The 17,982-nt window shown below is 43.4% G+C and overlaps 1 protein-coding gene across 1 annotated transcript in view; it reads left to right on the forward strand.

Annotated features, from left to right (window-relative positions):
- SIAH3 (siah E3 ubiquitin protein ligase family member 3) overlaps positions 1–17,373 on the forward strand; it is a 39,287-nt gene extending 21,914 nt beyond the window's left edge. The window contains exon 2 of the mRNA XM_084506455.1: positions 15,782–17,373. Coding sequence (XP_084362581.1) covers positions 15,782–16,375 — 594 coding nt within the window. The 3' untranslated portion in view covers positions 16,376–17,373. The remainder of the gene's footprint in view (positions 1–15,781) is intronic.
- Positions 17,374–17,982: the final 609 nt, after the last annotated feature.

The following is a 17,982-nucleotide window of genomic DNA, read 5'->3' on the forward strand; positions in this document are numbered from 1 at the left end:
GGAAGCTCAGCCCCATTTCTGGCTGAGCAGAGTCTGGATGGGGTTGCCCACGTACCTTCACAAGCACATCCACCCTTTAAAGCTCTGAACCAAGCAGGAGAGAGAGCAAGGTGTCCGTGCTGGGTTTTGAAATGAGCTTGTACAGCAGGTTCGCTGCACGCTTATCATGCCTTGTAACGCGCACTGCCTCCGTGTCCTACAATTTATGTGTTAAGTATTTCTAATATAGCAGCTGCATTGATTTCAAGGGCAGTTTGCAGAGCAGTGCTCTTCAGCTGACAGGGAAGGTAAAGGCCGAATGCCCTCTTCTAGCCACAGAAGGGCTGCGGTGCAGCTGAGGAGCTGAAACTGTTCCAAAAGAGCTGCTGACACCGCATGCACTTGAAGGAAGGGATGCTTTTTTTTTTACATAGTTCCTTATAAAAACACACACGTACCCGACATGTAGCTGCATCTTGACATGAGATGTCAAAAGAAAGATGGGAAAGGTCTTATTACTTTTCCTTTCCAAATGCCCAAGTGCTTAGGGAAAGTGTCAGAAGATGACCCTGAAGGCTGACAGACCCAATGCAACCATTAACCTTCAGGCAGCACATGAACTCTCCTGATGTGACCGCACAAGCTGAGCCTTCTTTGAGCTCAGGAAATTTTGGTGTGGCTTTATCCACCAAACCACAGCAGGCCAAGGCCCAGCCACCTGCTGGCTGCCATCCATGATACATGATGGCCAGCACTGTCTCCACATTTAACCCATGCCAGCAGGTGCCTCTCCTAAATGGTGGCCAAGGGCTGGGAGAGACCAAGGACTGCTCCCAGCAGGCCACACCATGTGAGCTGTGAGTTGAATCACTGAACCACCTGTCCACAGGGCCAGGGAAGCCTGTATAAATGTAGCTTAGGCTCATAAATTAGAGATAAGGCCTGAGTTTGAGGTTTGGGCCTTGACCTTCTATACCACATGATCCTTGGCATGCATTTGGTCTGCTCTGTGTCCCTCCAGGGAAAGACTCTAAGCCAGGTTGTGTCACCTGAGATTGTGACACATCCGTCCCCATACCTCCTTTACTTGGCAGTTTAGGCCTTGTACATAAGCCCAGTGCATCACTGCCCTTTATAGGCTGCAAGCCCTGCTGAAAACAGGGCTGCTTGCTTTATCACACTTTCACATAAGGGACCACTAGGTATAGAGTTCATCAGCCAGAGAGTCAGTGTCAGGGTACATCCTCACACAACAAAGAGAGCAAATGGAGGTACTCCAGCCATCTAGCTGAGATCCTAAAAGTGTCTGAGTTCAGAGTGGGATGCTGACAGCAGCTTGGTTAGAATAGTGTTCAGTGAAAAGTAGTGGTGTCAGTAGGAGAACGTAAACTCATAAAAACAGTAATCTTAAGAAGAACATAGGGAGATGGGGACATGTTTGAGGCAATAAGGGGAAAAGCCAGTGTGCAGCCAGGCAGATGGACCAGGAAGAAGTAGAATTAAAAAACTGGGGGTGAAGAGGAAGCTTGGAGCCAAGGCAGGAGGCAGGTTGGGATTCATGTTGGCTAAGTGTGGGACCCAAAAAACAAATGTCTGCCTCTGAGCTCAACTTAGTCCCCCTCGGTGCCCCTTACAGTCAGAGGAAAGAAATAGCCTGGTGATGCCAGCATCAGAATTATGCCAGGCTGAACTGGAAGGGCATGCTGAACTATAACTTTGCCATTTTACAGCTACTGATTATCTGAACTGCATATGGTGCTATTTCATACATAGTCTTCTCTAACTTTTCCACATATGTTCCTCTACCAACAGCACCAATGCAAGGCCAATAGCAAGGATCTCCAGCAAAAACACATCTGCAAGTCACTTTGGGGTGATATTGATGTCACTGATGTTCATTTTTACGTTTGACTGTTAAGAAATAGTTGTAACTTACTTCATATATTAATGTAAATTTGCTGCTTAAATCTCTTTAACTTCCACTCCTCATCCTGAAACATTCACTTCCATCTTCTACCATGATGTCCACTGCTTGGCATTATGGTTGTGTTTCCCCTTTTATGCTCTTGTACTGACCTTTCTACTTCACCGCCCAGGTTACATGGCCTGAAAATTAGTAGCCAGTCATCACTGTTACCAGTGTTTGACACCTTTCTAAGGGCAGAAGAAAATAAAATATTGAGTGATAATAAGTGTAAATGAAACACTGAGCAATATGGCAGATGACCACAATGATGAGGTTCTTGAATCATAACTTTTTTTTTTCCTTGAATCATTCTCAGTTCACAAGGTCATCCATGCAACTACTGTGAAACCTAGGGCAGTACCAACCCACAGCTATTTAACACAACACCGACTCTTCTCCATAACCTATTGATTTGGATGATCTCTGGCCAGTTTAAGCCACAGCTGGTTTAGATCCTCTGCTGCTGCCAATTGCCATTCTGATAAACAGCAATGGAGCAAAAGGAAGAAAAAGCATAAAATCATAGAATCATTCAGGGCCGGCTCCTCCATTTACTTAATGTATCCTCAATAGCATTGCCCCTGTAATATATCTGTTAATAATCAATACTTGGTTATAATCTCAGAAAATGGTGCTGGAGCAAGCCCAAAAACTAAAACAGATCTTCATGTAGGAAAAAAAAATATAAAAAAAATAAAATGGAACAATGAAACAATGAGCATAAATGAGGAGAAAGCTCATGTGGGAAGCAAAATGGAGATGTGACTTACAGGTCTGAGTTTGCAATGCTGACCTAGCAGCCTCGAGAGTCCTCCAGAGAGACAAAGAAGCTCTGGGGAAACAGAGCATTTTGTGATAAATGAGTTGGGACTGCAAGGACAGAAAAGGAATGGGAGCTTTCCCATTATAACTGCATCAGCACTTTCAGTGAGAACAGGTTCTCCTTTGCCTCCCCTGAAGTTAGCTGCTCACACTGGTGCTGACAAAGCCCCAGACAGGGGTAAGGTAAACTATCTGCATCCTAAACTGGTAAGAACTGGGACTGCTGAGTTTGCAATGGCAGAGGAGCTGTGTTCCTATGGCCTTCTTCTGTGCTTGAGTGCACTGGCCTAAGAGCTATGGATGGAAGAAAACAGTGAAGATACAAAGTCCTTCACTGATCCTTTAACTTTTGGTGTATGGTCTAAATCTGAAGCTCTTCTTGATGTGTAGCTTCAAACCACAATCTTGCAGAGCCTCTTGTTTCCTGTGCTTTCCTGAGCCCATGAAAACAGGACAGCTAGTTCTGCCGATGTGCTGCAGAAGAAAGACCAGTCAGCAAGAGGTTATAGTATTAATTTCCTTCCATTCCAGTGCTAAGATGAAACCCTAAAAGAAAGAGGAAGATACAACCCAACTCTACAAAGTAAGGGTAGGATACTTCTCAGAGTATCTTTTTCTGTCTATTGATGCACTAAGGAGACATCTACGATTTAAGGGCCTTTGGACAGTTTTCCATCTTGCATTAGATTAGAAAATTAAACAAACAAACAAACAAAAATTAATGACTAGCTGATAGTTGCTAGGGGCAGCCTATTCTTACAATTCTGACAAATTCTTTTTCTTCAATACATGGGACAACGTTGGCATGACTGTAAATGCCTGGTGCACTGGGGTAGGTTGCAGGGAGGAATGATGCTGCTGGATCATGGATGGCTGTCAGATTTAAGGGTCCATGGTGCAGCTGGAGTCCAGAGTCTCAGACAATGAGACCACAGATCACTTGTTTGATGTACAGCCTGCAAACTGTGAGGGCAGGAGGGGATGACCAAAAGCTAAATACATCTTGACATGAGACTCAGCAGGACTCCTAAGGTCTGCTTTTGCCTTCTCATAGCTCAGAGTCCATATGAACAAGTAGGTCATGATGTTCCATCAAGCAGAACAAGCAAGATCCATGGCATTCTTTGGTATTTCCCTTAAAACTTGAAATTATTTGTTTCCCAGCACCGAGGATGCTTTTGAAGGAGATCAGCTATGTTACTTGGCAGCAGGGACCAGCCTGCAATCAGCATCATGCTAAGTGTGCAGGCTCTGGCAAGGCGGCTGGTGTTAGGAATGAGCTGGCCTATCCATTTACCTCCTTTTGATTTAAAACCTCTTTGGTGTGCAATTTAGCTGCAGGTAGTGATAGAAGCAAAAGGCCCAAGTAAGTATGTGGTTAACTGTTCCTTTGTCTGTGTGAAATCTAATTCCTGGTAGCTAGATTGCACTTCCAGGTAATAATGGAAGGAAGCCAGTGCAAGTGGCAAAGTGGAAAGTCCCGCTGGGCTCCCACAATTCAGGCCTCAAGCTCAAGGTCCTGTTGTCTCTGGGCTTTTCCCACAGGCAATTCCAGAAAAAGCCTGTGGTACAGGCAGTGTTCACCTCATTATCAATTCAATTTCTGTGACAGCCCTGCTAGGGCTCTTAATTTCATGTGTTAAAACAACAAATGAGATGACCCAACTGTAATCTCTAATAGGTATCATGGGTCAGTAATCATTCATTTGTTATAGTGCCTCTCACCCAAAGGACGGAGATGAAAATTTGTCCTCCTAATGGCAAGAGCTGTAAATTAGTTTTATTTCACTGTTAAACCTCGAAGCCTGAAAATTAGGATTCCCAGTCCTTATCCAGGAAGAAAATGTGTCAGCTCAAGGGGTTTTCTGCATTAGGCAAATAGGCAGCTCATAATCACCCATTAAACAGTCACGGTGGCTGTCTCCCACCACCCTTCGCTGCTCCGAGTCATGACTCTCCTGCTGTACTGAATGTGGGAAACTTTCTGGGGCTGATGTCCAGTTCTGGACGGTGACCCCAGCTCTACTTCTACCCAATGAAAAGAAGTGAACATCTCCTGTAGCCACCACACAGTAGTTTCCTCTTTCCCCGAAGATGGGGATGCTCAACATGGGATGATGAAGTGCTCTGTAGAGGTAAATCTTGTCTCTATATTAAGGGAGCCTCAAGTGAGTAGCTCAGATTTGAACGTCTTTCTTTCAGACATAATACATTTAGGTGAGTTACTTGGTTTTACTGTGGGTTTGGAAACTTCAGGCCATGGCTGAAACTTCAGCCATCGCTATATGTTCATAGGGTGAAAGTAGGGAAATGAAGAGTTTTAATGACAGATGGAAGATATATTGACACAACATGGAGACTTGTAAGTGCCTAACAGCCTTCACTAAGCAAGTAGCTCCTGCCCACCCCACTATATCTCCAACCCATTCCAGTGGTTTTCCTAGCTCAGCCTTGCTCCTGGGGCACTTCTGACCACTCGATGACCAATTCATCCCACCAGGACAGCATGAAAATGGGCTAGTAAATCAGTTTTTAAAAAGGGAATCATTTTATGCTGGTTTAGGAGGCTGAATCAACTCACCAAGTAGGTCAACAAAATGCCAGAAAAATAGGAGGCAGAAAGTACATGAGCATCTTATTTGGTAGCTGAGATGTCTTGTGAAACCGCTCCCTTTCCTCCACTGGAGGAACCCCAACCCCAACCTTAATCCTCAGGAATGGTAAGTGTAGGATGGAGATCCAGAGACCAAAGCTGACAAAAAGAGCCCATGGTGCTGCAATCAGACCTACACAGCCTAGCTAGTGGATTTCCAGCAAGGGTCTCCCCAGCTTTAAAATTAAGTAGACTCCATGAGATGTGGCTCTGTTGGGCAATGGGTGTCTTGCATCTAGATTGTTCACTGTTTCCCAAGAACAACATCATCACCCCCTGGTGATATCCTTCTTGCTGGTTCTCAGAGCAGAGGCGGTGGTGAGGCCAGAGGATGCCAGGGCTTTCCTTCCCCCAAAAGACAGTGCTGCAGGATGGGAAGCGTGGTGACTGACCTAACCTCTCCTGGCTAAGGAAGACTTTTGTCTCAGATTTAAGGCATTTTGACAGGACAGGGTGGAAAAAAATGAACACTGTCGTTCTCTGCTCTGCTAGTTCTGCAGGCAGAGAGAGCACTGCAAACCTGGGAGATGTTGGGCTGATACCTTTCCATAAGCCTGAATGTTAACTTAGAATTTTTTATTATTATTATTATTGCTTTAAACTTCGACTCTATTAATAGAGATAATTTTCCTACCGTAGGTGGAACATTGTCTTTCTGGCTAATTTGAGCCTCCCTTTCTGTTCTTTCTTTCCACCTGCATCCTCTCTGTATGAAGAAAACTTCTAGAAGAACTATTCTTTGAGAATTTGAGGGGGAGGAAGAAGAAAGTACAAGCTATGATTTGTACAAAATTAAAAGAAGTATTTGTGATGCAAAACCAAATGTGTCCACAAAAAGGGATGTGGAGGAGAAAGAAGAGTTACTCTGAGTACAGCATGATTTATTTCCCTTTCTGTTCTCTTTCTAATGTTCCCAAAACCTGAGCACAATCTCCACCACACGAGGCCATATAAGATGTCGGTGGTGTTGCATGCCCCGTGGTCTCTCTGCTCCACCTACACTGCCCCAGCCCAGGGCAGTTGTGCATTACCCCATGACAGCTGTAAGAAAAATGCAATGTATAACCCATAAAGCACACCCTTGGCCCTATTTGTGTGGTTGGGATGGGCTTGGAGACATTTCTCCCACCGAGAGAGGTTGTAGGTTTGCTCAGCAACCACCCCCTCATCTCCTTCCAGCAGATCCGCAATGCATGTGCCGTCCTTCGGCGCTCCTGAAAGAGCAGTTAGTGAATTTAAATGTCATATAATTGTGATAGCTGGAGGTTGCCTGATGGAAGGGAAGCATTTTGATTGTCTAGGGGTGGATTTGGTCTAATTATCTCAGATGAGACCAGCGAATCTGCTCTTCTTGGAGACATGCTGTTACTGTAGTAACTTGTAAATGAATATTGGATGATGAGTTATTAAAGCCAGTCTGAACTGGTAAGTTTATGAGCACAGTGGGCAATCATTTCTTCTTCTTCTTCTTCTTTTTTTTTTTTTTTTTCTTTTCCATATTAATTTCTTCCTCGGTGCGAATGTAAAACACAAAATCAACAGGTCAGATATAGGGCTCTTATGAACTCTACCTTCCCTATCAGACAGAGCAGATGCAGCCAGGAACTACTTTATCACGTTGCTTTTAATTAAAGCCTTTAATGGTTTTGCACTTTGTTAACAGGCTTTATACAAAATACAAAGTGGATAAAGCATGAAGTGAATCTTAAGATAATTCTACATTTTGGATTATCTCCTTTTACATATGCAGGCTGCTCACTGCATCACCCAGAGCCACAACGAGCACTGCATCAAGAGAGATCTGCTGATAAGCAGTGGTTATATACCACTCTTCTGGAACAAGAGCTGATACCATGTACCTTGGCTCCTGATTCTTTCCCTGTGTGGCCAAAGGGGATGGTGTTTAGAGGCATTACCCCTTCCTTTGAACAAGATATAAAATCTTTATCCTGTCCAAAGAGAAGAGGGTAAACATCCCCATGCCCCTACCCATCAGCAGCTGTAATGTTACACCAAATACTCTGTACTGTGGTTTCTTGTTACTGCACTGTGTCCAGTCCTAAAATGCAGCAAAGCGAATTCAAGTTGCAGTTCAGTTCCTGAGTGCACATCTCACCCTCCTTCCTAGCTTCTCCTAAATCCATAATGGCTCCAGCCCTGCTGTGAGGCTGGGCAGTCTGCCACCATTTGCTGCTGCAGAGGGACCCCCAGAACTAACCTGGAGAGGCAAATGCTCAAATTATCTCTAAATTTCCAAGAGAGGAGGAAGATCATGTTTCTGACTGCCAGCTTCCCACCCTTTCCACCTCTGGTAGCTGCAGTCCAGGCTCTGGGGCCTGGATTTGCCCCCAGCAGCCATCTGCAGATCAGGGAAGCTCCCCGTGCTGGAAGCAGAGTCTGTCTACACTCCTGCCATGGTCATGGTAGACCAGCTCCTGCAGAAGAAGACTTACAACCAAAACAGTCTCAGTTCAGATCCTTGCTGGGGTGCCTCTGCAAAGGTCTTAAAGGGTACAAGCAAGAGGACACTTGAGGCCTTGCAGGATCCTCCTAGTGGAGCAGGAGCAGTTTATTATCTTCTATTACTCCCCTTCGTTTCAAAAACTACAGAATTTCCAGGATATATAAACATCCACATATATATCTGTGCCAGATTCTTCACAGGAATCATCCCGTGTATGTGATTTTGCTTGCATATACTCCAGGTGTTTTGTTCCTCAAAGAAACCACAGAAAGTGATCTGATGCCTAGTTGCAGAGTAGGATCCAGCAAACACAGCTGGTAAACTGGGACCATTTGTCTGCTGTCCACACCTCCCATTTGCAGCTTTGGCTGAGGTGGTTTGTCTCCAGCCTGAAATCTGTGAAGTTTCAGAAGTTATCCACATGGGAGGTTCGTCAAACTTGGTTTTAGAGCAGGAGAGATGGAGTTCATGACCTCATTCCACCCCGCTGATGTCTTTGCTTGGGTCTCCCTAGGAAAGTCTGTCTGAGACTGAAATGCTTTAGTGTGGAGCCTGTTTATATTTCATTATAATTACGTTGTTTGCAATGTATTGAAGAATGTCAAGTTTCTTGATATTTTCTTGCTTGCATTTCAAAACTGCATGACAGTTTATGTTGAAAAGCCTGATTTTTGAGAAGCAAGCAAGGCATTTTAATTCAAGAATAATGTCTTTCTTTCCATCTGGGATACGCTGAAAATGCTGTAACATATTTTTGTTACATCGATAGCTAACACTAAAAAACAATTTTCCTTTTTTCTTTTTTTATTTTTTTTTTTCCAAAAATATCTCTGAAAACGTGTGGCCTCAACTAAAATTCAGGGTCCTCTGCTGCCAGGAAGTGTGGTTGCCACAGTGTGGACGCGGACTAAAGCAGGATTTTCTCTGCATGCTCAGAGGTGTGTCATTAGCATGAGGAGAGCCATTAACACATACTGTGCGCCGTGTCAACAAGTCATGCTTGATTATGTTGCAAAGTGAGATTAGCAAAATGAGCCTGGAGTTGTCCTCTCACTGCCACTAGATAGTGCAGAAAACAACTACTTCCCCACTGCCAAAGCCACAGCTATTATTCAGTACTTAAGAAATTCAACTGATGCATTCATAATGAATAGGATTCTGTGTAATTAAAATTTTAAATAAATCCCCAACATGAGCCCTGGTCTGAACTTCTTAATTTCAGATATGGAAGTAGAGCTTTTGACAAAATAGGTTGAGGGCTTTTTTTTTCTTTTCTTCTCTTTTCTTTCATCTGAGAGATTTACAAAATCTCATTAGCATACTAAAAAATAGCAGAGGAGAAATTAACTGGAGACCAGGATTAAAAGACTCACTAGTTTCTTCATGTCACCTTTATAGCTCCTTGGAGCATCTGTCCCTGTGTGGTGGGTGTAAGTAGCATGGGGGTGGATGTTAGTGGGTGGCAGAGCTTTTATGAGGTAGAAAGAAGCTGAGAGTTAGGAAATTATTGGAGCAGTTTCCATACAGATGAGAAGGGGCCAGGCTCTCAAAAAAAAGACAGGTAAAAGGAGGAAGATGGTAAGAAAAATGAGTAAATAACACATTTCACTGCCAATTTGTTTAAATAGAAACTCTGAAAGTCACTGTGGAGCTCTCACCAAAAGCATCTACTGTGGTTAAGGGACCTGGGGGGTAGAATCCGACACTTGCTCTTGTTAAACTTCATATTGTTGGTGATTTCCAAGGACAGCAAAAATAAACACGTTGTCAAAATAAATGGGATTCCATCCACCAGGTCCCGCCTGAAAAATGTACTAGGATGGTTTAACCTGGACAAAATGATGCGTTTTTACCCACTGTGTTATTTTCAGAAATGCTCGATAGAGATCTGCAAGTGTTATGAGTTTATGTACGATAAGGGGGGGGTGTATTTGTTTGTGTATATTTTAATACATACTATAAAGTCATTTTGAATCAAGTACCTCCTATGAAGAGGTGTTATCCCAAGAACTTGAGTTGTTGTTACCAAGTCCCTCGTAATTCAGCTAAAAAGCTATGGTTGAGGAGGAATGAGTTTGGATCCACAGAGGAAGCAAATACTGCTTACCTCTCAGGAGAAGGATTAACTTGCAGTGTCCCAGGGTGTGCTAAAGCTGGGCAGGGGTAGAGAGGGAGCATTACCTGCTGGTCTGGGATGGCTGCCGTGTCCAGGCATTCAGACTACACCACTGAGTTCACCAAGCAAATAGCTCAGGTTTTATGTGAATTAATGAGCATTTAAAAGGCTGTGTGTGATCCCCAGATAAAATGCAGTTGCACGGGTGTGAAGTGTCTGGAAAATGATGATTACTCACAGCACCTGCTTTGCTGTCAGGAATGTTTATTGACTAGGCAGTGAACAAGTCATTGTCCTCACTCCTTGGGATCTTCTTCTCGGCACTCGCTGCGGTGTTCACAGGCACATAAAGCTCATTTTTTTGCACACTATATGTGTTGCTGTAACTAAAAGTATGAATGAGCCATCTAGGCTCCCTGTCTAGCACTGGGGAACACTGGAAGTTGCAGAAAGATGACATTTAACCTTTTATTTGAAGAACTGAGCAGCAATATTTCTTCCACAATCTGTCAGTGCTGTCTGCCCTCCTTTCACACCACACCCTCGAGGTGTGGGTCCTCTCCCATGGGGTGGGAGGCCTGGATTCAATCTTCCTCTCATCTGCAAATCAGGACTTTAATTGCAAGGAGTTGGGTTGCTTGGGACAGCCTCCTGCTTGAAGCTGTGCTAATGCACAGCAGAAATGGGGGCTCAAGGAGCCACAAAGTAGCTGGTGTCTGCACCCAACTGGATCAGGAGCTCAGCTGGCCAGGGTTGCTCCCTCTGTTTCCACTGTTTATACCACAGATGACCTAAAGAGTTTGCTAGATAAAACACAAAAGATCCCCCAAGCAAGAAGAGTAGTACCAAACCCCTTTCTCTTGGGTAGAGGCCCTGTCTTTGAGGCTTTGAAATCTGAACTCAGAGATTTGTTTGTCTTCTCTACCTCTTGTTGACTCTGTTTGAATTTTGGGGTTCACAGTGACCAAGCTCCAGAGCAAGTCCCACCAGTTATTCCACATGTGGCTAAGGCATTCCTAGGCAAATTCCAGGGGATTTGAACCCTTTTCTAATCAAAGTCTTTAACTGGGAAACTACTGTTAGAGTGGACAACACACACTGATTTTCAGGATGTGCTAGAATTTTTATTTTTATTTTTTTTTCCAAATTTGCAAAATGGATTAATAACCACGCTTCAGACAAGCTCTGAGTGGATTTTCTATCAAGTCACTGGTGACCAGAGTTGTAACAGTGCAAAGGACACAGGGATTTACCCCCATGTGTGGACAGGCACCTGTTTCTCTCTCCACATACTCTGTTGTCTCCAGTACAGCAGAAGAAGCCTGTAGTGCTACAACTTCCTCCTGTCTAAAAGGGGGCTGCCCTTCTGCTCCTTGGTTAAAAAATAGAAAAAAAATTAATAATAATAAAATAAAATATAAAGGAGAAAAGGAAACATGGATCTGCCCTGAGGATGGGAGTGATCCCACCTGTGTGCAGAGAGCAGTGCACAGGGGGACTTCCCTTTGGTCTGTCTTGAGATAAAGAGCACTGCACTCTGGAGCTCTGCATGGGTTGTAAATGGAGCTGATACACTTCAGACTTAGCCACCCACTCCTCAAATGTCAAAGTTAGAACAGATGAGTCATACCTGGAGCAATTTGTTGAATTTTTATTAGAAAGTCTATAGAAAGGATGGGGCAGGACCCAGAAGCACTGTGTCCCAGGTTCAGACATAAGTGTGTGTTTAAGAAAAGTGCCGTGCATTTGTAAATTGCTCTTTGCCAAATGTACAAAGAATTACACTGTAATAAGCTACATCATTAAAAAGAAATTGTTCTGTGAGCAGCAGATCCTGCTTTCCTGGGGTTTTGTGTCTTGTGACTGGATTATCGCAGGTCTAATGAGGAGTACTCTGACTGAAGCCTTTTCTCCTGCTCATAAAGACGCTGTCTCATGTGGATTTTCTGCTGTCTGATATTACATTTGGACTCAAAGTGTAGTTGTTTAGGCTCTCTCATATTTGAAAATGCGATTTTGCCCATGTGGCAAGCTATTCTTCTCTGGAGACACAAAAGGGTCGTAATTTTCAACCCTGCTGCATCTTTTCACAAAAGTAGTCAAAAACTAAAGTCTTTGAGACTTCTATCACATGGTTAAATTTGACTGAAATTGGCCAACAAGCTAAAAGATTATGGAAAATAAGGTTGGACTAATAAAACAATGCAATAAACTTAATTTTATTAGGTAATCAGGAAACAAATTATAGAAAGCAAATATTGGGGAAGCTTAAACATGTAAAAAAAAAAAAAAGTCCATAAATATTTAAGTATTTAAATGCACTCAAGGTGACCATTTTATGCCTCTTTTGTCTTTTGATTTTAGAGGTTCAATTCACAGCCATATGAAAGACCAACAATGGCACAGGCACCCGAGTAGTTCCACTTATCCCCCAAAGTGAAATAATAGTTTTCTGTGAAACATTTTGCACAGAGATGGGGAAATTTAAAATGTTTCTGTCAGATTATTACAAAATTCAGTAGTTAGAAACAGGAATGTTGAGTGATTCAGAAACCAGATTTTGAAGATTATTCTCACCTAGTCTGAAAATAAAAATAGATCATCTGGATTGTGCAGAAATTCCAGAATTTTCAACAAACCTGAATTGTTAGAGCAAAAAATCCTTTCCTGAAGTGATTCATGAAAAATTTTCAAAACTGAAACACGCTGAAGGGAATTCTCATTTGTTTGTGCACACACAGACACAAAATAAATAAATAAAAAATAAAGGAAAGATGCTAGATACAGTGAATAAATTGATCATTTAAAATTATTTCTCCAGTTTTTTGAGCCATGAATCATGATTGCCATATCACGACACTTGTATTTTCTTACCTTGAGTACAGCTTAGATGGATGAGCTACCATTGCTGTCCAAGCTTATCAAATTAGGAGAATGCATTTTTAAATTCAATTACATCCTCAGTGGAAATGGTTTCTCTGACTCTGATAATCTTTGGAGAGGAATTATACACAGTCTATAAAGCTTCGCATTTCAAAACCTAATTTTGAATGTTATTCAAGAGGTTAATTTAAGATTCATCTTCCAAAAGAGGAGTTAAATAAAACTGATAGAAGGCTGGAACTTGTCGAGTGGTTGAGAGGTTTATCAGCATGTGAGTATGAGTTCATTAGTTTTAATTAGTATAATCACTAATGTTGCATTAACAGTTTGGTGAGAGAAAGTAATTGCTCACACCCACTGTATTAGATTGGGAGATTAGAATTCATTTTACGAGGCAATTAGCATTTCAGGGATTTTTTAAAAAGCTTTTACGATCTAGCATTGCAGTAGCTTCCTTCACCAAAAGAGTTTAAATTAACCATAACTTTCATCGTAATGGGATGCAAAAATTAATGTAGAATTAAGCGTGAACCACTCCTCTTCAGCAATCCCATCGCGATAAGCAGGCAGCTAAAGCCACAAACCTCGATTAGTTTATAATGACCTGCTTTATTTCCCAGACAATGATAGTCATTTATCCGTCCTCAATTCATTATCTTGTTGAAAAGTTTATACTCCTGAATTTTACACAGCAAAACAACTAAAAAAATAAGAAAGCCAAAAAGTAGGACAGAACTACTTCAATAATAATTTTCCAGAGAAAAAGCTATGAAGTCCAGTAACAGTGCTTAAATTGTCAATTATTCTTCATAGCAAATGTCAGAGGAAGTAGAAACATCTTCCTTTAGTGTCTTGGGAAGAGCCATGCATTATGCAGCAGCAATCGTAACCCTGCTCTAGCTGTCATGTCTCTCAGACAGCTACTGACAAATGGAGATCCTGAATAGACACCCAGAAACGGGTCATCCTGGTTGGCAAGGAAACCCCAGTTATCCAAGAGTTTGGACAGCTGATCCATGAGGTTGCCTTCCAAAATGTCCTGGAAAGTAAAAATGCAAGTTTTGGGGGGAAAACTGATGGCAGTAAGAACCACTGTGAGTTTGGATGTGGCATTGAGAAGGACAACTGTTAGATGCTAGATCCATGTTGCTCCTGTTTTATGTTTTGGGTACAAATGTTTAAATGAGTAGACATGGGGCAGAAAAACTCAAAACACAACATTGAGGTAATTTACATAGATGAGGCTAGCAGTTGAATTTTCATTTTTTTGGTGTTTCTTCTGGTTTATGGGCAGTTGTAATGGTGTAATGTGGGAAAACAGAGGTTGGACCTCAGGTATGGCATTGCCCCCGTAGTGACTGCCCCCAATGCTGCTCATGGTGGAGTACTCCCTGCACTCCCCACTGCATTGCATGGACACGTCTCATGGCTTACACCTCCTACATCTTCTTTTCCAGGCTGTGCAAATGTGTACATGGCAGGGTTTTAACCATCTCATATTTTCTAGCCTTCCCTTATAGGTACCTGTATAGAAACCTCCTCAATCTTTTAAGGAAAGATGCTTATAAAAGTGCAGGCTATGAAGAGGTTGGATCCATGCATGGACATAAAAACCTTGGTTTATCCCACCTAACCACTCCAAGTTATAAACCCACAGCAGACTGCAGTCACTCTCACTTGGGTACCTGGGGAATTACAGGAATCTTCCTAAAACATATATTAAAACAAAATGTACATATTTATATATGTACCCTTAATTTTTACGCTCTTTATAAGCATCTCCAAAGCAGTTCAGAAGGAGACAGTGTCCTCCTATGTATAAGCACCTAAAATTGAGGAACAGACAGACAGACTGGATCTCAGCCTCGGTCACTCTGGCAGCAGCCGGTGCCACGTTTTGCAGGTGAATTACTCCAGCTAAGGTCTGAATCAGTCGGTGGAAAGGGCTGCATCCCTCTATTGACTGCAGAGACAGTCTTAGGTAACCAGGTTTCTGTCTCAGATGGCTGAAGTAAATGCTTAAAATTAGGTAGGATGAATCATGACCGTCATGCTCGTGCCTGAGGGTTTGTCTACGCAGAGTTATTGCAGCAGAGCCATTACTCTTCCTGAATAGCATTACATGTGGACACACTTTGGATTGAGTAAGACTTACTCATTTCTCTTCAGCGATGTCCGCCTGACAGAAGCAGTGCGATTTGCTTCTTAGTCCTCACATGCAATCGTTCTGCAAGAGCCTCTGCCTTTCCATTTAGCTGCCTTACCTTAATCCAAATTAACTTTAGCATAAAAATGCCCTAAATTTGCCATCTATCCACCTTTGAGAGCCGTTTAAGATTTATGTAGGAGAGCTCATCAGTTAAGCACAAATACATTGACCAGAAAAAAAAAAATGAAGGCACCGTATACAATAAAAACTGACTTTTATTTCACAAATTATGGGTGTTATAAAGCATATCATTTCAGGAGAAATGCCTGTATTTGCCAGTGTGTTTCATTAAAGAATAATAAAGCCATACATATTTCATTTCCTTGTTCTGAGCTGCAAGAGCCATAACTATATAAAATGCCCCATGCTGTCCTAGTATTTTTGGGCTTTTCTTTCTTTTTAATCAGATTTCCCCCCCTGAACTAATGAAATCGCTCTTTAAACACATATATCACTTTCATTTAAAGTGACTTATCATGGCTCAAATGGATTTCTCTCTTCTCCTGGAGAGCAAGGCAGCCACCAGCACCTTTTGCCATGCAAATCCAGGCCTGGATTGCCCTTGCTCTCAGTCTGGTTTCAGGAGGCTGGGTTCCAGATGTTGCCTCTGATGCTGTTTGAGGTGGGATATTGTGTACCTGCATGTGTTTCTTGTCCTGCTATCATGTGTAATTTCTCTCTTCTCCCAGTATGCACCGACCCGCTGCGCAGCCGCGCAGACATCCACGGAGCAAGGCGGCCTTCCTCCCTGCCATCACCACGAGGCCGTGCATGACCCCCAGCTGGTTCCCTGCACGTGCCCGCTCTTCTCCTGCCCGTGGGAAGGCCACCTGGAGGTGGTGGTGTCCCACCTGAGGCAGACCCACCGCATCAACATCCTTCAGGGGGCAGAGATTGTCTTCCTGGCCACGGACATGCACCTGCCCGCACCCACAGACTGGATCATCATGCACTCTTGCCTTGGCCACCAGTTTTTGCTGGTCCTCAGGAAGCAGGAGAAGTATGAAGGCCACCCGCAGTTCTTCGCCACGATGATGCTGATCGGCACACCGACCCAAGCCGACAACTTCACCTACCGGCTCGAGCTCAACAGGAACCAGAGGCGCCTCAAGTGGGAGGCGACCCCCAGGTCGGTGCTGGAGTGCGTGGACTCCGTCATTTCGGATGGGGATTGCCTCGTGCTGAACACTTCCCTGGCTCAGCTCTTCTCCGATAATGGGAGCCTAGCGATAGGAATTGCAATAAGCACCAGCAAAGTTCACAACGGCGAGGCTGAAATGTGAGGGGAGGAGGAGGAGAAGGAGAAGGAGGAATCACGGTGCTCCTGCTGCCTCGTGAGAGCCAGAACTTGCAGACATTTTGGGGGGGGTCTCAGGTCTTTTATGGTATTTAGTACTGGTCCACAGTGGGCATTATGTAAACATCCTGTGGTTACGGTCTCTGTGTAATGTACTCACTGTTTTGTTAATACAATTTTATGAGAAATTTTAAAGAGGCTAGTCCATTTATTGGCACGCTCCCAGCAATATTGGAGCCTTTTGGGTTAACACTGCTCTCCTGGAGAGTGCACCAGGGGTGACCCAAAGAAACCTTTGGTCTGAGAATGCCATGAAAATGGGTTTCCTTTGTTGTCTGCCTGATTTGTTTGGTATTAAGGAGGCCCCCATGCCTGGTAAAAGGTAAAGTATTCCACCAAGGTACAGGAGCACCCAATTTGCAACAGGTTCCTTCATCACTGATTCAAGAGCAGCTTCAGAGGAACTGGTGCACTGCAGTGAATGACCTCAAGTGAACAGAGTTGCAGCAGGTTTCAGACTGTCAGAGGAAGTTTGTGCCTCCCCCCCACACCTTCCTTTTGCACCATTTACTTACCTTCCTGTGGTTTTTCCACACCAGCACCAGAGATTTAACTTTTGTACTATGATCACAACCAAGCCCCAGTGAGTTTGTGGTTTCAGAGCTCCCTTTATCTCCTGAAGAGGCAGCGTTCACCAGCCAGACTGTGAACATTTCAGAAGAAAAAGTCATTTTTTTCACTGAGCCGGGGCCTTGGAAGCTTCATCCTGCATTAAATCAGCCACGACAGCTAGTGGGTGGTCACTGTGAGCATGGTTAAATCTCATTCATGTGTCACGATGCAGAGTGAGAGTCCTGATAGATGGTCTGCTGCCAGGATGGAGATAACCATAACCTACAAACAGGACATTCACCTTTTTATCTACTGTTTCCTCATGTACTACAAATGAGATTTTCAGAACATGAAGTGGCAGGAAGTCCCTAATTTGTGTACTGATCTTATTATTGAATTCTGTGCCCCTTAGCCCCCCCAGCTTGTGCTGCTAAGTATTGGTTGATTTAAAACAACAAAGCTGGAATAGCTGTTTGCAAATTGGCTATGAGATTTGAATGTTTTCCTTTAAAAAGGACCTTAATTTTTTTTTTCTTCTATATACTTGTGGGGTTATGATGGTCCCTTTCTTCTCCTGAGTGTACAGACAGCAGTGGTCAGAGGCACTCGTCCCTTGGGCGGGGGGTGAGTGAGCTAAGAACAGTCCTCCATCATTTCAAAAGGCATCTCACATAGCCAGCTTTGGGTAGGGAAAAACCTTGATGCCAATATCTCCCACCTGATGCTCTCCTGGGAATTACTATAAATGATGCATGAAGTAAAACAAATTGCAATTTTCCTGAGAAATGCAGGTAGTGCATCTTCTGAGTTACCTCCTCACCTGGGCTTTCATAGCAGGTCGCCTCTCAGAAGGGAACAAGGTCCTCTTCAGTAGGCTGCTCATGACCACATAGGAATGGAGGCTGAGGTCTGAAGAAGTCTCGGTCCCTCTAAGAGTATGCAGAGACATACCCACACAGCTCTCCCACCTCCAAATCCTGC

The sequence above is a fragment of the Aythya ferina genome, assembly GCF_964211825.1.
Source record: "Aythya ferina genome assembly, chromosome: 1".
Classification (NCBI taxonomy): domain Eukaryota; kingdom Metazoa; phylum Chordata; class Aves; order Anseriformes; family Anatidae; genus Aythya; species Aythya ferina.